The sequence below is a fragment of the Rattus norvegicus genome, chromosome 14 (assembly GCF_036323735.1).
Source record: "Rattus norvegicus strain BN/NHsdMcwi chromosome 14, GRCr8, whole genome shotgun sequence".
NCBI classification, from domain to species: domain Eukaryota; kingdom Metazoa; phylum Chordata; class Mammalia; order Rodentia; family Muridae; genus Rattus; species Rattus norvegicus.
Genome location: NC_086032.1, coordinates 97,406,634 through 97,427,000, shown reverse-complemented (window position 1 = coordinate 97,427,000; position 20,367 = coordinate 97,406,634). Strand labels below are relative to the sequence as shown.

General features: G+C 42.8%; 1 protein-coding gene across 8 annotated transcripts in view; it reads left to right on the top strand.

Moving 5' to 3' along the window:
• Positions 1 to 20,367, top strand: part of Meis1 (Meis homeobox 1) — a 142,698-nt gene that overhangs the window by 72,646 nt on the left and 49,685 nt on the right. For 7 of the 8 annotated variants that reach the window (XM_063273629.1, XM_006251529.5, XM_063273628.1 and 4 more), the window contains one exon: positions 9,245 to 9,390. The exons of the other annotated variant lie outside the window; for it this stretch is intronic. In XM_063273629.1, the coding sequence (XP_063129699.1) occupies positions 9,245 to 9,390 (146 nt within the window). The remainder of the gene's footprint in view (positions 1 to 9,244; positions 9,391 to 20,367) is intronic. 8 annotated transcript variants of the gene reach the window in all.

Below are 20,367 nucleotides of genomic sequence, written 5' to 3'. Positions count from 1 at the left end.
GGTAAGCATTTGGGCTGATCTGGGAAGATGAACACAAGTTTCGAGCATACGTAACTGGAAGGCGAAGAGCCTCAGGTGTGGGCGCACTTAGGAACTCCAGAGGAGAGGATGCTAAGGGCAACTGGAATGTTTAGCTTTCGTAGGTTTACAGAAATGGGAAAGGAAATAAACTTCCTCCTCGGGCTGGCATTGTTGGCTTCCGGCTACCCAGACTCACAGGCCACTTGGAGTTGGCTTAACTTAATGCTGGACTGACTTTGGATCCTAACAACAGTCCTGACTTGCATCTCTGAGGAAATGAAGCCGAGTTACCAATCGATTCCTGTCAGCATGCCATGTGCCTCGGTTGCACTCTGCCTGGATGGACTTACTGCTTTCCTATCCCTTATTCCTTTCTTTTGAGTTTGTAAGCTTCTACAACTTCACTTCCTTTGTGCTTTTGTATAGGCAGATATGTGTCGGTCAGAGGACAACTTCTAGGAGGCAGTTCTGTGGATAGTGGGGCTGTTAGCCTTGGCAGACAGTGTGTTCACTCACTGAAACATCTCCCCAACCCACCCTGTGTTCTTCAACCTCAGTTTGGAACTCTGTGTGTGTGTGTGTGTGTGTGTGTGTGTGTGTGTGTGTGTGTGTGTGTGTGTGTGTTAGGGGCAGAGGGGGGCTAATGTGAAATGAACTAGCAAGAGAGTTTGTGGAGTGAATCTTTATTTGGTGGAATTTGTGTAATAGTCTGGTTCTAACAACTTCTGGCCCTAACAACTTCACAGATATCCCCTGGCGGGTCAGGATTTCCAGAACCCTAGGTTTTGCTCCACATGGATACAGCTCTTGTTCCTCCAACTGTCTAAAATCATTCCGTTCTACTGTTCCAGAAAATTCTATGGCTGGGTTGGCTTCACGAGGCCTCTGGGCCTGCTCTTCCTATCCTCTAGTCTGCAATGCTTCCTTCTGTCCTCTACTCTTCAGAGTTTTCTGCAAGCTCCCTCTAGCCTAGGTCAGATCTTCAGAACTCCTGGAGTTGTACTGCTGTGTGATTAAGTATATGAGTCTGCAACTCTGCGTTTACCATTGTGATTGTGTTGCTTAGCTTCTGTGCCCGCCAACTGGAATGGTTAATGGAAACCAAAACTCTTTCTCATGCTGTTCATAGTTCGTGTACTATTGAGTATCTACCATGACTGGTTTTGCTTAGCTTCCAAGATACGATGAGCCGGGGCTTGTTCAAAGTGCTGTGACTGAGATGTGTTGCTTGCCATTTGTGCTCTACACCCACATGGTACTCGGGCCACAGTGTCCCTTGGTTAAATGTGGCAGTGGGAGTAAGAGCTGTGAGGAGTGATGGATTTATCAATGGTGAGATCACTTTAGATTGGGAAAAATGAGGGCAGCACGTCAGAGAAGGAGGTGTTTTGTTCAAACGCTGAGTCGTCGTCTTTTCTAAACGTTCTGGACTTGTCATGAGTCTGCTAACGGGTGGAGTAACCCTGAACTCTGTCCACAGTGGTTAACATGTTCTTGTCCCCATGCAACACACTTAAATTCACCGAGTCAGGCAAAATCTCATGACCAATTTCAGGAGAGCCAAACTTCAGCAACATCCAGAGATGTTTCTGAGTGCCAGGAATATGTGCATTTAGTGGAGATTCAATCTGTGTTTACTGTTGCTTTGCTTTGAGTCTTACTGTGCAGCCCTAGCTGGTCTTTGTGCTGTGCTTTCCTGCCTCCATTTTCAGGTGTCATAATTACAGCTCATGCCAGTGGACAGGCTGTAGCGCTGACCCTCATTCTTGCCTCCTGCCATTCTTCTTGCTATGTCTGTACACACACCAGTTGTGATGTCCATGCTAGACTTTGATTCTGGGATAGCAAGTGTCCACAACTAACTCCTTATCTCGGTTTTAAGGAGAATGATCTCAAACTTTTCAAGAAGGCTGTGGATGGTAGAACACCATTTGTTTCACTGTTTCTCTTTAGCCAGACAGGAATTCCTTTAAACTAAGAACAAGATACTTTAAATAACTGAGTTAAAGTAGAACTATAGAAGGGAAATCCAGAAAGAAACAGAATTCTAATTAAAATTAAGCATACAACTTGATCATTAACTTTGCAATATTAGCTTCTGATTGGAAGATGACCAAAGTACGTTTCTATTTAAAATATTAGCTGGGTATGGTGGTACAGAATTTTAATTCCAGCTCTCAGAAGGCAGAGGCAGGAGGATCTCTGTAAGTTCGAGGCCAGAATGGCCAGAGTAGTAAGTTGCAGGACAGCCAAGACAACATATCAAAATAAACCAATGACAATAGCAAAAATACTAAGACTTAAGGCTTTGGGATATGTTTTTATATATCTGCTGAAAATTCTTCCCAAGGTCACCTGAGGTCAGACATTCCGTTTATCCCTACCACAGTACCAAGAACTGAGTCCTCAGATAACCCATTGCTAAAATAATGGCAAGGCAGGTGTGTGGAATGCTGGGGAAACAATTGTGTAATTTCTTGGAAAAGCTGAGAAAATCCAGAGTCCCAAGGATTTTACATTTATAACAGATGTTTAAAATGTGAGTCTGTAGTCCAAGCCCAGGACCAAGTTGTCTCCTAAAGACAATTGAATTTCTTTGCTACAGAACAACTAGGAAATGTATAAAGTAGAGGAGTACACATATTTCATTAGGAAAATAAAAGGCAAGAGGAAACAAATAGCCCTTGCTTTATCTTTTAATGTTGAACTCAGGAAAACTATACCAACCGTAAAATTCTTTAGTTAGGTAAGACATTGTCAGGGACAATTGGAGGAAGCACTGGCCTGCTTCTGAAGGGCACAGCAAGCATTCTTGAGCATCTGATACTGTGACTGCTAGGCTGCTTGCCCACTGTTAGCTCTAGATTCTGAGAACACTTTCTATTTCTGGAGAATGCATATCTTTTATGCTTTCTGTATTATCAGATTCCAAGAGTGAGAATTTCTCCAAGCCTTTTACTCATACATGTCTTGAAAAGAAAAGTAACAGGTGGAAAATTGAAGTTATGCTTTCTTTGCAGGGGGAAACATATATTTACTCTTCCCTAAAACACATTATTCTCTGTGCATCATGATGGCACTGGGTTAGAAAGAGACATGGGTATGACTTGGGCTCTGCTGTAATGAAGTCAAGATAACATGTCTAGAAGTTGATGGTCTTAGAAGAAAGAGTATGAAGTATTGGTGGGTAGGAATAGATATGTGAAGGAGAGAGAGAGAAAGAGAGAGAGAGAGAGAGAGAGAGAGAGAGAGAGAGAGATTGAGAGAGAGAGAGAGAGAGAGAGAGAGAGAGAGAGAGACTGACTCAATGTTGGGCTGTTGTATGAGAGTGACAATGGGCCAACAAGTCAGCCAGAGCCCAGAAAATGCTTCATGAAAGAGACGGCAGTTGAACACGGTCTTAAAGGTCACCAAGAGACTTGCCCAATTGCTGAGGAAGAAGCCCATTGTAGGGAACGAAAAGCCCCCAGAAGCCTCAAGGAACTGAGAGCTGTCAAGTGTAGAGAGCTTCCACAGGCTTAGGACAGGTGTGTGTTAGGTACCCTAGCACACCGAGTCTTGCTGAAAACCCACTTGGGAACGAGTCTGTCAAAGTCCCCAATGCCAAACTAAAAGTTACGACCTCCATCTTAAGGGCAAAGGGGCACCATGTGGCCTGGAAGTGCTAGGGTGCCACGGTCAGATATGTACTTCAAGAAAATAACGCTGACTGACTGTGTGCATTGGAGATGACAACTCTACAGTTCCTAAAGATCTCTGAAGTATCCTAGCAAATTCTTGAGGAAGGGGTGTCTGTAAATCTTGCCATTTACCCTTTTAACATAACACAGAAACATTACTCTCCTTGACTTTGGAAAAGTGGATACTCCAGTATCTAGAGAAGTGGGCTTGGGGTGTGGGTTTTTTTTTTTTTTTTTTTTTTTTTTTTTTTTTTTTTTTTTTTTTTTTTACATTTTCTAATACTCCTAGGCATTGGGCATGCTGAGAGCCCTGCAAAGAAATCCAACTTTCCACATTGATAAGACTAGAGGCCAGAGAGGCTGGATTCAGCATGCCAAAGGGCCTTATTTACCCTTATAGATTTGCTGTGGAAGATCCAGGAGAAGAAGGAAACCCTTAATGTTCACAGTCACAACATACATAATCCTCTCTGTGGGAAGTCTTCCGTTGACTTTGAAATAATCATTCAGGCCATTTTCCTGGCAAAATAGAATTTCCCAAGGTTGCAAGCTACAGTTGCCAATGGTATGGGCTATTGAATCTAGCTATGTCTGAGGACAACACACTGTGATTCTGAAACCCTGCGAAAGAAGAAAAAAAAAATAAAGGTCAAAACTAGGATATGACCCTTAACTATAGAGTCTCCACACAAAACTGTCATTGAAGTTCTTCTCGAATCTATGATTGTCTGATAACTTCCAGGAAAACAAGGGTGTCCCAACCTCATGTTTTCATTTGCCCTGGCAGTGGAAAGTTCAGTTCACTTCCTTAATTAGTTTTGCCTCTATGACCCAGAGGCCCTAGGACACACATCCACTTCATTTTTACCTGATAGCCCACTGACAGACAGAGTTCCCATCAGTTGTGATGTAAATCTTAGGTTCTTTCTAAGGGTTTTGTTTTTGCCTCCCTACTGATAGATTTTGAGGAATGGCAGCCCTGGGAGAAAGGAAGGAGATAGTTTAAGGGGGTGGGGGTTAGAGCTTGGACCTACCTATAGAAGAACCCCCACTGACCTGCTCAGTCTGACCTATTGAATGCTCTGAATACAATAAATGCCATTTTATCCTGCCTTGAAAGGCGGGAGATAGCAGTGTCTAAATGCCCAGGCATGCTTAAATAGGCGACATGGGATGTTTGAGTGGAGTGTGTTTGAAATCCGAGCTCTCTCTCTGGCAGCCTGGGAGTTGCCACAGGTCACCTGTCTTGCTCCATAGGGACAGGCGCAGGTCTCACTAGAGATTATCCAGAGCGGAATCGTAATACAAATTCCTTTCTTTGTTGGTTGGCCTCATTCGCTAGACCACGGCCTATAAAATTTTGTAAAAACAATCCTTAAATATTATTTGAAAGGGCAAATGGCCTACACTGAAAGGTTTGAGAGTTTGACGTAGAGTGCATGCTTTTGATAGGTTGGAAACGGGAAAGTGTGGCTGGGAGTCTCCCCTTACTTTATGAAGGCTGGGGTTGGTAGACTAGTATCTTTTTGTGGTGTGGAGTTCCTTCGCTTCTTGCAATCTGGCAATGAGTCTGCTTCAGTGATCTTCTTCAATCCTTTTAGACTAATTTATGGGAGAGCAGAAAGAAAAAAAAATAGTTGGCACCTTAGAATCCAGCATCCAGAAGCACAGAGCCAGCCAGGTTACCGCCAATTAACCATAGCAAGGCAGGCTCCTCTGGAGTCCTCTGATAACATCAGAGCCTGTGCCCAGAGAGTCACCTAGGTGAGGGAAAGAAAGGAATGTGAGTGGCCTGGCCTCTTCTCATCAGAACCCGGGAAGTTGCAGGGAGTGGGTTTCCTGCATTAGAATATTACATCCATGCAGCGGTGTGCACGCGGGCAGCCACTGCTGCCTCTGCATAGCCAAAGGCCATTTGCAGGAGCCTCTGGCCCCTCAGTCACTGGCCTACTAGTTAATTGCCACACGGACTTCATGACACATGGGCAGATAATATGACATTTTCGGTTTCTGTCACTAGCAAACGCCACAACGTAGCTTGCACTAGTTGCTAAGAAGCTGTCAGAAACCATTAGCAGTTGGCTAAAGTCGCCCTGTGGCATTTCCTCGTAGCATCAGCAAAACGAGCATAAATCACCCACTGGAGCCCACTGCTACCCTAATGAGGCCGTAAGCTTGTTTATGGAGTAGCATCATTTTTATGATTATTTCCACCTTTTCAGTTTGCCTTCACTTGGCGCCGGGAGAAGTCAGCACCAGGAATGAAGTCGCTGCTGACATTTTACAAAAGGGCTTCAGAGTCTCTGCCTGCTGCCGTGTGGCCGGCCCAGGTTCTCCAAGTTTGTGTAGTGATCTTAAAAATAAAATAAAATAAAATAAAATAAAATAAAATAAAACAAATAAAAATATAAAAAAGGAATAAAAAAGAAATAAATCCTCCCGAGACAACGTCGAGGTGACTGTATCCAATCGCGGAGTGAATTGAAATTCTAAAGGTACAATTGACCATTTAGACTCTCCTCTGAGGTCGAGATGCTGTGAGATCAATTTTCAATTTTAGAAAGTGGAAGAGGTTAAACAATTTATTAAAATCTCTGAAAGTGTTTGCTTTTAGAATACTCTGTTTTATTATATGCTCTTCTCGGGCCCCCATCGTCTCCATTTCCCTGGCCGTGTTGAGAAGGAGGAAGGTTTATTGTTTTAGGCTTTCCGAACATGCACCAGTATTTACACTGGATTGAAAGCATTTGCTTCCAATGAAAATCTTGTCTTAGATTACAACCCGGCAGTGTAATTTCCCTCCCAGATGGGAGTAAAGTAGCTGTATTTGCCTAAAAACAGTAGGAAGAACAAACTGTGCATTAAGCCGGGGCTGTTTTTGGCTTGAGCTAATGATGTAACAGAAACCTTTTATTCAAGAGAGGTCACTGCCAGGGACTGAGGGGGTGATCTGGCTCCTGCCTGAAAGGCTTCCCCATTGTATCTCCATAAGTCTTCACTTAAAAAATCCTGTTCTTAATGTTTCTGCTCTCGTACAGCAGAAATAAACAGGAGAGGTTCTGGGCAGTGTTACATGTGGAATGCAGAAAGCCTCCCTCTGCTAATGGAGTAGATAATTCAGGTGCCCTCAGGGCGTGCTTTCAGGAATCCTCTTGCCCGAGGTAATAGGAAGCTAAGGCTGCTTTAAGGCCTTGATTATCTATTAATGCACAAAGCTGGGAAAAAGTCATCTCCACTGGATTATGGTGGATATTTCCATAAATTATCAATGACTTCTCTTCGAGGCAGGCACTAGACACTGCTTGCTAAATTAATCTGAAGGGGGTTTGAGATGGATAAAAAGGCTATTTTTGTGAAGGTGGAGACCTATCACGGAGAGGTGGGGAAAACAGTATTGGTAGGTTAGAAGCTTTTCATTTTTAATCGCTGAGCGAGTCGTTAATGTTTCTCTTCCTGGGCCACCTTCTGCATATCGAAGGTGGATCAGCTATTGCAAATGTAAATGCCGTGGAACCGTTCTCTCTTCTCATGTTTCTTTAATGAATTGTTGTTTTATGTGGTGAGTGGCTTCTCTGTAGAAGAGGCTTCTTTAAACACTGGACTTTCAAAGAACTTATTAGGCAAACCCAAGGGGGATTTCTCATAATCCTTGGTTATGCAAATAAAGGGGAGGCAGCATTGACTTAGGTGTGTGGGTGTCTGGTCCACCAGGGAACCCAACACGAGGGTGTCCAACCACGAGATGCTGAAGATCAGGACTTTCTCCTTCAGTTGGGTGGGCTGATGGCTTTGGTGTTGAGTGTCTTCATGGTCTTTTCTAAGGAGGACGCAGTCTATGAGCCCCGGAAACCCTCACGAGTTATATAGATGTTAGATGCATTAAACTTGTAGATGTTTTAATAAAAGTTTGCAGTACAAGAAGCTCTGTCAAAGCTTATGGTGTGGTGTAGCTGTACTAACAATCAAAATATTGGAATCTATCTGCTCCCGACTAGATGGAGTTTATCTCAGGACTCATCAAGACAACTGAAAGCCACCGTAGAGGGGAGGGTGTCACTCCTCACATCTTACAAGGGTGGGACGTGAGTTTTCTGATACAACAGTTTCGAGCAATTGAAGATTTGCAGTGTAACTGCTCTAGGTGACTAGAATGAGCAAGACCCAACCAGTGATTCTTATTGCACTGAAGACCTAGAGGAGCGACAGGCAACAGAAGAAGTGAAGCCATGTGAAAAAAGTCTAATGCGAGTTCCAATAGAGAGTATTCATCAGGCAAAGCGTACTAGCAAAGTGTCCAGCTCTTTGGGCCATAGGTCCCCAATGACTTCTCTAATGGGTTGAGTGTGCCCTGGGATGTAGTTGCTACTGCATTTTAAAGCCTGGTTACTGTAGCTCTTCGCTCTGGGCCCAGATCAATCAGTCCATTTCCAAAAGTCACAGACGGGGCCTCAGGTAGCTTCCCTCAGGTAGCTTCCCTGTGAGACTCAGAGCACAGATCAGGATAGTGGGTGGGTTTAGTCCATTGTTGTTCATCCTTTGACTTCGATTCAAAGATCAAAAAAAAGGTATTTCTAATGTAGCTCTTGTGACACATATATAGATAGATAGATATAGATATATATAAAACAATCCTGTGATTACATGAGTAACACTTTTATATGGCATTATTAAAGGAGTGCTGTATTACCATTTTACTGAGTCTCAGAGCTGAAGTATTTCCTAAGATAAACCACTCATGTGTCTATAACAAAAATCAGTAGAAATATTGGACCCTTTAGGAATGTTACCAGATGACCTCTCTCAGTGCGTGGTCCCTGAAGAAAAAAAAATTTTTTAGGAACTGCCCAGATTATAGGTGCAATGCAGTTCTAGCATCACTTTATTTTATTTTGATGGCAATTATTTTATAATTAAAGAACATGTCAGGGTTTTTCCTTTACGGAGTTTGCTCTCGTGGCACTAAGAAAAGCTATATCTCTCTTTTGAAGCATTCCATGACAAATTACTTATGTGATGGATTGCCTGCGTTTTCCCGTCCTGCTCCTGCCCCAGCCAGGCTAAAGATAGATCACCTGTGGCGGCAGTTGCTGTATTAAGTGCATCCTTTCACCAGTTGACGTCAGTGACTTTATATGGAGTTCAAACACCCAGGCAGAGACCCCCCCACTAACCACGCCACCACACTGAACCCCACAGTAGAGGTGTGACATATACTGGGATAATTACCATGGCAACAAAGCCACTCAAGAGATGGAGATTTCCCTCCAGTCCTTTTGCCTTCAGCACTGATCTTTGAAAGATTATATATATATATATATATATATATATATATATATATATATATATATATATGCATGATTATTTGTGAGCTGAGACCTCCTTGTTCTTTCTCTTTGTCTTGGAATTTAAAAAAAAAAGTACCAAAGAAAATACTAATCAAATATTGAACTGCTCTTTTGGTTTTGTTTGTATCCAAAGGCATTCTATTTGAATAAAGCATGTTAAGGTAGCATCAGTCAAAATTTGATTCACTATGTTTGCAGGTGATGGCTTGGACAACAGTGTAGCTTCCCCCAGCACAGGTGACGATGATGACCCTGATAAGGACAAAAAGCGTCACAAAAAGCGTGGCATCTTTCCCAAAGTAGCCACCAATATCATGAGGGCGTGGCTGTTCCAGCATCTAACAGTAAGTGGATTCTAAATGACGTATGTAAACTAAATATGGACAATGAACCAGTTTTGATAGAGGAAAAAGAAAAACGATCCCCCTGCACCTTCTCCATCCCTGTGTTCGCCATTTTTAACAAAGGGCTAGCACTTGTTTCCTAGACCCATACCCTAAATCAGGAGCTTCATTTGAAGCTCACTATTGTGATTGCATTGATTTTCATAAGTTATAAGGCTTGGGAGCCCATGTGCACTTGTGGTTTTTATGAATGTATGCTAATGAAATGACATTGCTTTTCCAAGTGACTCTGAAGTACCTGCAGCTACTACTCACTAAACTTTCTAAAAAGAAAGCAAAACCCATCCTATAGATGGTAACTTGCGTGACCACTCTAGGGGACCCTCCCAGTGTTCGTTCTCCAGACCATCTACTATATTTGGATGGCGAGATGGTCATGTAACTTGCTATACAGGGGCTTGAATGGACCCTTCCATTACGACAGGAATGTGGTGAGTCACCTCAGTGAGAGTTGTCCCTGCAGTTAAGAGTTGTAAAGGAAAACAGCAACTCTTCCTGTGCAGTCCCCTGGGACATCTGGAGCAGAGCAGTTTATATTTCTGTGTGAGCGCTGCTCTTTTCACTGTGGGAATTCTGGAGATGTGAGAAGCTAGAGACTCGGGGCTTTACACCAAACCAACATGGTGCTTGTTTAGTGTGCTGATTGTTCTGAATGAATTTCATGCTCAAAGTATTTACAATCACACTCTTCTGGTGGCTATTTTGCAAGCGTATGTGGGCTTTTCGGCATTTAAGAAAGATGCCAAAATAAAAATGTATGGATAAAATAATATTCTAAAAGTGAGTTAAAATTGTTGACCAGGGCATTTTTCAATATTATGGATGTAGGTTAAAGTAAGAGTACGTAGATGAACAGAAGTTAAAAAATTGTGACTTTGGCTTCAATAGGTTCACTATTTTAATCTTAGATTGATTTTTTAAAAAAGCTTTTCCCCCCTAAAAAGCCCAGAGCCTGGCAACTCTCACTCTCTTGCCCAGTTTTCTGGCCATGTTCTTCAAGAGGAGTTCTGGTCTAAAGGAACATACTCAGTTGTATATAAAAGAACCATTAACTCTGCTATGCTGGATAAGTGCTTCACCTCCAATAACACTCAAGGATATAAATTAATCCACCTTCTCCAGCCCTGACGTATGAAATAAAAACCAAGAGCTGTTGCAAAATCTAAAAAACGATAGTTTCCTCTTCTTCCCATCGTGATTCAAAAACACGGTCTAAACCAGTGGTTCTCAACCTTCCTAATGCTATGACCCTTTAATATAGTTCTAGTTGTGGGTGACCCCCAACCATCAAATTATTTTTGTTGCTGCTTCATAATTGTCATTTTGCTACTGTTAGGAATCGTAATGTAAGCATGTACTATGGAGGATGGATGACCCACAGGTTGAGAACCATTGATCTAGACGGTGTTGAGTATTTTCAAGAAAAGTTCACAAGATGGTTAGCACTGGAAGCTACTGGATCACGACACCATGATTATTTTGACAACATATCTGCTTTCCTTAAAAGGATCCTAATTTCATTACTTGTCTAAAATGTGTTGCGTATAGGTAAATGGCTTGTGTAATTTTCCAACTGATGATTTTCAACCATGGGAGAACTAGAGAAGGAAGGACTGTGGTGCCCAAGGCAGATGATGGGAGCATTGTTTAGAGAAGAGGTGACAGCAGTGTGCTCTGGGTGCTCATGCTGGGATGCTGGTAGTTGTTATGAGAGCCAACTGGCTGTTCTGATCTGCAGTAGGAGTCAAATCAGGATGGCCCTGAACTTACGACCAAACTACTGCTATTTCCTATCTTAACAGGAAGAAGAGATAGATAGCCTCAGCTCCCTTATCAGCCTGAGAAGGACCTTTGGGGTGACTTGACTCTTAGATGTCCCTGAATAGAATAGAATCAAATATTGGTTAGGACAAATTCAGGAAGAGATAGGAGCAAGCTATGCTACTCATCTGCCACTTTTCCCAGGTTGTACTCCTGTGAAGAACCTTTCAGAGATCTATACTGTCCAAAAGAAATAAAAATCAAACAGACACCAAATCCTTTCTAGTAGCATGGTTTTACCTATAGCATAATGCTCATGTGAACCTTGTGTTTCTGGGACAATTGTAATGGAAATTACCCACGAACTGATTTCTGGAGGCCTGGCTGGTTGCCCTCAGTCACTAGCATGGGTCACTGCCCTGGAAGAGAAGTCCTCCCTCCAGGCTTCTTGGGCTTTCTATGAATGTCTGTGGAAGTTGCTTTGCAGTTTCTACTGGGGACTTGCACACCCTGACCCACCCTGGCACCTTCTGCTCACAAAGAACTGTGGGTATTGAGAATGACTTCCAATAAGCCAGTTCCTCTGGTAGCATTTTTGAAAGGTAGAGCTATGGGGCGTGGAAGTTTTCACCCCTCTACTTTCCCCAAGGAGAATCCACCCTACCCCTGTAAAGGAAAGAACAAGTGGATTTCCATTTTCAAGGAATCTGCCCCCCTCCGCCCCTTTCTATATTTACAGAGACAATGTCCAGGGCACTTAGGCAGAGTTACGGTCAGGAGCTGATTCCAATAAATTCTATGGAAAAAGCAGTAGATGTGAAAGAGTATTGCCGCATGTCCTACCTGCTACTACTGACCCTATGGTAACTTCAAATCCTAGTAGCTCTCTAGGGACACTTAAGTCTTCCTTAGGAAAACTGTCACAGATTGTAAAACAATTGCATTATTTCTGTGTGACTAATGTGATTTATCTGGAAACTCCATTCTGAAATATTGCTCCACATAAAAGAGGAGTCAAACTCTGACCAATTAAAAAGTAGCAATAACTTTGGTAAATTATAAATGAATTTTTCTTAAATACCAAAAGGTGTTATTCTAAAAGCCGGAATACCCTGTAGAAAGTAGGTTGCTAGTCCTTTCTTTCTTTCTTTCTTTCTTTCTTTCTTTCTTTCTTTCTTTCTTTCTTTCTTTCCTCCTTTCTTTCTTTCTTTCTTTTTCTCTCTCTCTCTTTCTTTCTTTCTTTCTTCTAAAATAAATGGACGGATCCTTCTATTGAGTTTCCTCAGTTTAAAAGTTGAAAAGGCTTTCAAGCATTTGTGTGTCAAAGGCATAGAAAAGGCTTTGCAGCCAGCTGCAGGCGAAGGAAGCTTTGGTATTCACTTAGCTACAGGTAGATTTAATCAGCCACTCATGTTACTAGTCCAGAGAACTAAAGGCTGTTTCTTAGGCTCACAGACTAGCCATCTCACCTGCATGCTCATGTATAACACAAACAACAGAAGCAAAGGAAACCAGTCTGAGGCTCTGGTGATTATCCAGTCAATCCCTCCAGCTCAGACTTCCCAAACATTTGTCAGTGTTGATAAGTAGGGAAAGTCTCTTCAAAGAAACGCTTCCCCGCAAGAGAGAAGGCCGACGGACATGATTTAGGTAGTTAATAAGAGAGAAGCGGAAAGGAAATAGAAGCATTTATTCACGGAGATGCTTGTGTTTGCCTGAAGACAAACCCTTGCACACAATTACAAGCTATTTAATATCTCCATGAGTCAGAATCAGTTCAGGACTTATGTCACGTCAAGATATTTCCCCTTCTCCTGGGCATTGTCCCCAAAGTAAATGGCATACTACGTCTTTGGACTTCCACTGGATATGTTTCACATCCCATATCTCTTACTCCACCGTGTTATAGAGATATGTTCCTGGGCCACTAGGAATGAAGAAAAGAACAAATTCGATGTTAGGTAAAGCAGGGGCCTTTGGTTTCCTTACCTGATCATGTTGCATTTTAACGGTTTAGTTGAGCTAGAAAAGTGGTTAATGAAGGTCTTCTTCAGAATGTGCAGTGCCTGTGCGCTCCTGTTTGGAGCTCTGTGTATTGCAGGCATCCTAAAAGTGTGGAGGAGTGGAGGTCAAGACGAAGACTCAGGTGGAGAAAGTATTCAAATGTCAAAGGTCATTACTTGCCTTTAACTAGCAGCCAGTCTTCCTGTCTCCCCGTCTTTGCACCGATATGAGGATCCCCTCAGGTTAAGCCTTACAAATGTCGTTTCTGAGACGAAGACATATTTCCTATGTGTGCCTGATTCCTTTATTTGTTTATTTTCTGTGTGTGAATGCCTAGTCTGAAAATATTTTCATATGTGTGTGGTCAAATTCATGGCTCAGTATCTGATTTATAAGACTCTCCTCTCATGGACACAGCCAATGCGAGGGCTTGTAGAATCTTCCAGATTGAGAATGGTGTTTCCATAGAAACACTATTAGATGAAAAGTGCCCTGCGGGTCCGCCACCTCGCACGGAGCAAATGGGATGGGACTGGGAATTGATTGCTCTAGAAGAGACAGATGTTGTCCTCTGGTTCTGATCTTGGTAACAAGATCCATTGGAGGATCTCAGTGTCATAGCCTGGCTAACAGTTCTGGAAGGATCACCATCTAGACACAGCCATCAATTATTGCAGAGGGAAAGTTCTAATTATTATCCCAATGGCTTTTTTTTCTGTTGATCAAGGTAAGAGAGGGATCACAAGGCACTCCAGTATCCACACAGGGAGCTATCGGGTGACATTTTCTTTTCTCCTTACATTTTCATTTCTTAACAGCGAATATTCTTAGCTTGCCTTACCCACTCTGAAAGAAGTAGGGCAGAGTTCAGAAAGCAGAGCAGCAGGTCGTTGGAGTTTGTGAGAGCTTTACTTGAGATGTCAGTCAGGGTAATACAAAGTTGTGCAGCAAGGTGGTTTGTCTACACTAACCCCAGACCACTTTGATTCTCGTGTGCCTGGCCACGGGAGGTAGTTTATAATTAGAGCAGTCAAATTGCATGTGTGTGTGTGTGTGTGTGTGCCGCTACAAACCAAGGCTTTGCCTTGTGCTAAGCCAGCCTTCTATTACTAAGACATACCTGTAACCCACCCAGAATTCTGATTTTCTTCTCACAACTTGCAGCAATCCTCCTGCCTCAGCCTTCCAAGTGCTGGCATTGCAGATATGAATCATCACGCATCATCAACAGACATTAAATTACTACACTTAAACACTACTAGGGAGGAGTGAAGGCTTTTCCTATCAGATGTCTGTGGACCACATTTAAAACAAGCTCTTCCCAACCCAGAAGAGTTCCTTTGTGGTCCTTTCTATCCCCCTTGGACTTACACTTCCTCTGCCCATAGCTAGGTTCTGCTGGCACTAACTCAGGCTCAGCGGGCAAGGCTGTTTTGAATCTTAAGAGATGGCTGCAGCTTTTAAAGGCAGCCTATTCCAACTCTGATTACATAAGAACCCTGACTGCTTCTCGTCCAAGTGGGAATCACCTGTCTCAGGAGGAAAATGGAATGGATTATTTAATTATTGGAGAGACGGGAATGCCCTAATTACTCTGCGATATGCATCACATAAACTCTGTTCAGTCGTGAAGATGGAATTGAGGGGCTAACGGATTCTAGGGCAGCTGCCTCCTTTTTTCTTAGGTAGTTATTGAAATCCTAATGGATGGGTGATGAATTTTCTTAGGTCAGGTAAACTGAAAGGGCTACAGCTGGAGTTCTTCACCCAGAAGAATTGGAGTTAATACTAATGATCATTGTGAATTAGAAGATCAAAGGGGAGCACAGTCCTGTCTTCAAGTTCTTGCCCCAGAGGCCATTAGTGACCTGGCAGAGCCCTCTCCCAGCCTTTCCCCCCCCCACCTCCTCCCATGGCCTGTTCTTTCTTGCCTACTCCTGGCTGTGCACCTTTGACCTGAAGTAATTATGCCCCGTTGATGAGGAGATAGAAAAGGGAAAACAATCAAATGTGTAAACAACAGCTCAACTTCACACAGGTACGCAGGGCTCACAAATAGGACGGTGTCCCATGCTCATTTCCAGCTGCGAGTGGAATGCTTGCCCGCAGATGGCTCAGTGCTTTCACCAATGGCCGCTCCCTTCTCAGGGGGACTTTTTGGTAGGGTCTAGCTAGCCACAGTTAACAACAGCTCAAAAATAAGAAATTCTCTTTCATTTCCAAAGCCAAGAAAGACATGAAGCAGATTTGGTTTCTCGTCCTGGATTCTAGGAATCAAACCCGGGACCTGCACATGCAAAGAAAGTGCTCTACCACTGAGCCATCCCCCCAAACCCTCTGCTGTACTCTTAATTGGGCTAATTAGATAAAGATTGAGTTTAAATCAAAAGTGTCCACGTGAGCTCATGTTATTAGGCTGCTTGTGGCTACACACATGACTGAACTGTAGCCATCCTTCCAACTTCAAAGCCCACGTCAGCAGCATGGCTGCCTTTTATTCCAATTAATGACGATACATTTTCTAAGACAAAATATCAAACATGGTCAACGAGTATGCATACAACCACTCCCCCTCGGTTTATCTTTTAGATTAAAATTGGGATACCACATGTTCATGTGTGAAACTATCTTCTCTTTTGTCCCCCCTGCCGCACCCCTAAACTAACACAATCTAGTCTTTAGGAATTCTGTGTTATAGAAGCCTGGCTGGTCACTTTCTCAGGGTCTGAGAGTCCTAGAAGCCAGCAATGGGATCAGAACCCATAATCCCAGTACTTTGGTGTTCCAGAGGCATGGGCAGAAGCTTTGAAAATTTCAGGGCAGCCTGGCTTCCTAGAGAGTATGTGCTACATAGAGAGCCCCTATCTCAAAAAAAATTCTAACCAAACAAAAGAGATAAGATCACTAGAAGGTACTCTGCCCTAAAGAATGGAGGTTTGACAAAGAGAATATCGGTTGGTTTTGTTTTTGAGAGGTAAACGATTTGTGTGGTTTGCTTTAGATTGGTTTGGTCGGTTGTTTGGAGAGAAGTAAAACTCTATGTCATGGAATTAGAATGCTGAGTTTGACATAATTGGAAACATCCTCTTCATCCCTCAGTCTTTCTAATGAAAGTAGGACTGTATATACTTGTTTATCTTTTATACTCTATTTGAATATGCATTTTTTCCGGAGGATAAAATTTCAGACCTCTGCCATCTCTGCCAGAAAGGTGACCCCTTTTGCTTTAAGTCTCTAAGTCAGTCATGTTAAGGTGCCTAGTTTTTCCATTTCTGTTTATGCCAGTCTGTTCACATCTATGGCTGTGAATAAGTACCACAACCTGTAAGAAACTGGGGAATGAAAAGGTTTATTTTAACAACAGTTCTTCACAAAGGGAATTTGGAGCAGGAACTGAAGCAGAGGCCTTGGAAGAGTACTGCTTACTGGCTTGTTCCCAAACTTATACTTGGTTACTTTTCTGATATAGCTCAGTCCTATCATAAGGCATAAGGGTGGTGCCGCCCACAGTGGGCTGGGCCATCCTACATTAATTAGCAATCAAGGAAATATCCACAGATGTGTCCCCAGGCCAATATGGCAGAGGAAGTTCTTCAGCTGAATTCCTTCTTCTTAAGCATATTGAGTTGACATCCAATATTAACTGTCATATAGCCCATGCCAGTAGCTAACCAAATATTATAAAGGTTTATTTTTTGGGTCACAAGTCCTCTTGATTATGGCTCAAGCTTACTTGAGTTATACAGAATAACTTGAGGTTGCAAATCTTATTTTATTGGTGCTCCAGTTCAGTAATGATAATGAATATTTAGTTTTCTACCAAAGTAATTGCTTGTGATGTAGGCATCTCTGAGTGTGGAGGCTCAGGCCTGGGCACACTTGTGGGTATCAAGGATACAGTAGAGCCAAAGATGGTGGCTTATGACTGTAAGCCCAGTAGGCAAAGTGTTAGTCAGGAGGATTCGGAATTTGGAGCTAGTCTGAATGAGTTGCACAGCCAGATCAGCTCTCAACAAAATCAGCTTCTGGGGAGGGATCTCATTGGTAAGGAATTGGCTGAGAATAGATAAGGGTGTAGGTCCAAGTCTCAGCTTTTCAAAAACATCAACTCAAAAGTCATCGTAGCAGCCCTCCTGCTTCCTTAACCCCCTACCCAAACCGCAAAGCAACCCTATGAATGAAACAGGAAAATTATTATGAAGAACTCAGATGGGACACTTGGGACTCCTCTTTCTTGTAGGCCATCAGAGAACCTCTGGGCCATATGGGGATATGTCATGAAGCCTTCTGACATGGCAAAGCCCCTTCAGCCTTGCGTCCTAGAGGCACAACTAAATGCCCTCTCTCAACAATTACCACCCCGTGGCCATGGCTTCCAGTATAAAATATACTACCTGAAGACAGACCTTAAATAGCCTGATGTGTATAAACGTTAACACCCTAAGTTAGTTGAAAGCCAAGTGAGATTTAGTTGACCCACTTTTATATTAACTGGAATATTGGTAAATAGAGAATCTTGGTAACTACTTGAATGCGAATGTCTCATTGTCAATTTGTCTTTAAAGTAAAAATGATGAAGCCAATTTATTCCAACTTAACCATTGCTGGAGTCTGCTGTTTGATTCTTAGAATCTTAGTGGTCAGCTGTTATTGTTGTTGGAGTCCCTGAACCACCCCAGAGCTTCCATTGTCCCAGGACAAAAATGACCCTGAGAACTTGGTATCTTAGAAAGTTCAGAAGTCTAGAGGCCAGGAAGTTCATCTGTTCATGTAAGCATTCACTCTGAAAGAAAAAGAAAAGTCACAAAAAATTAGTTTCAGGCCAGCTTACAAAAGTTTAGGAGTAATTCTTACATTTAAATGTTACAGGGGAGGAACTCCACAAAAATTACTACACACACACACACACACACACACACACACACACACAGAGAGAGAGAGAGAGAGAGAGAGAGAGAGAGAGAGAGAGAGAGAGTCTCTTCCCTTCATGGTGTTTCTTTATTGATTATTTTGCCATTGGATCATTTTGCCTTTTAAGCAGCTAGAGAAAAACAAATTCATCAATGCCCTGAATAAATTCTAATACCTTTGTCTGTGGAGATTTGTAATGGAACATTCTTCCACGCACAGTGGACTCGGTGCTGTAGGTAAGCAGATGAGTTTTCTCAGGCCAGAGGCTCAACACTCACTAAGCTTGGACCAGGGTCTCCTGACTTGAATTTCTATGTATTTCCACACGGTTGCCTCTCAAACACAAGCCAAATCAAACTGCACCGTTGCATCGTGGGAGTTCAAAGGTATAATTATAATCTTATCCCATAACTAGCTAATTAGTATATTTTTAAGTTAAAAAAAAAAAGAGTGAGTAATGGAATTTGGCCCGAGATTTCCTGAGTGTGGCGTGATGATACCTGCTAACTGTGGGTCATGGATGGTCCTTTGGTTCCTAGATTATGCCCTACATATATTTACCCCGACTAAGAGACAAGGCTATGCCCACTGAAGTTTATGATAATCTTCATAATTTACGATTGTTAGAGTTTCAGATTCGAAACACAGTGTAACTACTCACCTTCCCCATTAGAGATAGGTAAATTTCTACCCATGCCTAACAGTGGTTTTAGGGCAAAGAATCTTCCTTCATGCAAATCCCAACTAACCCTTGAACGCAGAATTTAGCTCCTGGAAGACTTTCTTTCCCCCCTGACACCTAGTCAGGATGCCAAGGAGCTACGTCTTTAATTTGCTTTATGGAGATAGAAGGAACTGCTTATGCAGCCCCGATTACTCTTGGACCTACAACCCAACTGTCGTCTCTCAGCAAAGGAGGCTGCTAAACCCTCGAGAGAATTAAGCTGCTGCTCTGGGGTATGACACAGAGGGCTGATCGTTTTTAAAGCTGGTAATAACCAGAATCCTAAAATTCTTATGAATAAAATGTAATTTTAGTAATGTTTCCATAAACAGTGGTAATGGTGGCATTTTAGTCGGCAGTGACATTAGTCACATTGAAATTGCACCGCATCGGCTTTTAAATTACTCCACCTGTCTGTATGAATAGAATGTTCAGTGTAAAAGCAGGGAGACAGCTGCTGTTAATGTCTGCTTCTCCCTGTGCAGATAATGCCGGCAAATCTACATGCATAAAAGACTGGTTTGTGATGGAAAACGGTACCTGACCCCGCTGGCTCCCGAGTCACAAAGCAATACCTTTAATTACCAGTGGCTGTGTTTAGTTGTTGATATAAAAATGTCAGCTTCCAGGAGCATAACCTCAGGTTCACTCCCTCTAGTAATGTCACTGGCTGTACACTCTTTCTTTCCTTCCACCCACATCTGTCCTGGGCTGAAGGAGCATTTATCTTGATGTGTTTCAGAAACATGCGCGGCATTAACGCTTGAAAGAGAATACCTAATACCGCGCGAACTTGATTGATGAACTTTGGTCTCGAGGGTTTGTTTTAAAGATTAGTGGAGTTTTGGGTCTGTCTTTCTAAGCCAGGATAGAAATGCAGGATGCTGTTTATACCTACAAAGGACTTAGAAGCCATTTATCTACAGCGAACGCGCTTTCCTCTCCTGCGAGGATCAGGGGCAGGCGTTTCACGTAGCAGAAAGGATAATGAATCCTGGGCCTGGAGAACATCACGTGGTTCTCCTAGGTGTCCACGTTTCCGCTGCTAGATGATGGAGTTTACTCTCTAGAAAAGCCCATTCGTTCTCAGCCTTTTGGTGTATTGGAGCAGTTCTATTGAAATATAAGACCGGGCCAGGCGAGTGGATCCTCTGGTCTGTTGACAGCCACGTATTCGGCGACATGGCAAGTAGGAGCTGTATGTGTCTGGCTCATTGGCAAGCCTTCTTTCTGACTTCGTTCACACGACTGGTGTTTCCGTGTTTAATTTAACGAGGAGCGCGTAGTAAAGGGGCGGGGGGGGGGGGCTGCTGCCCGAGTTCCCACTGTGAGCGTGTTTTGCACTTGGCTCCCTGGCGACATGGCAATTTGTGAAATTACGTGATGGAGTCATTAGAGGAAGCTCTGATTGTTTGCCATGCATGTGCGGAGAGGGTTTGTTACAAGGAGGGAGGGGGAGCAAAAACTAGATTATTACCCTGGCAAGTTGGCTCAAAGATTCTTCATTTATTTGTAAA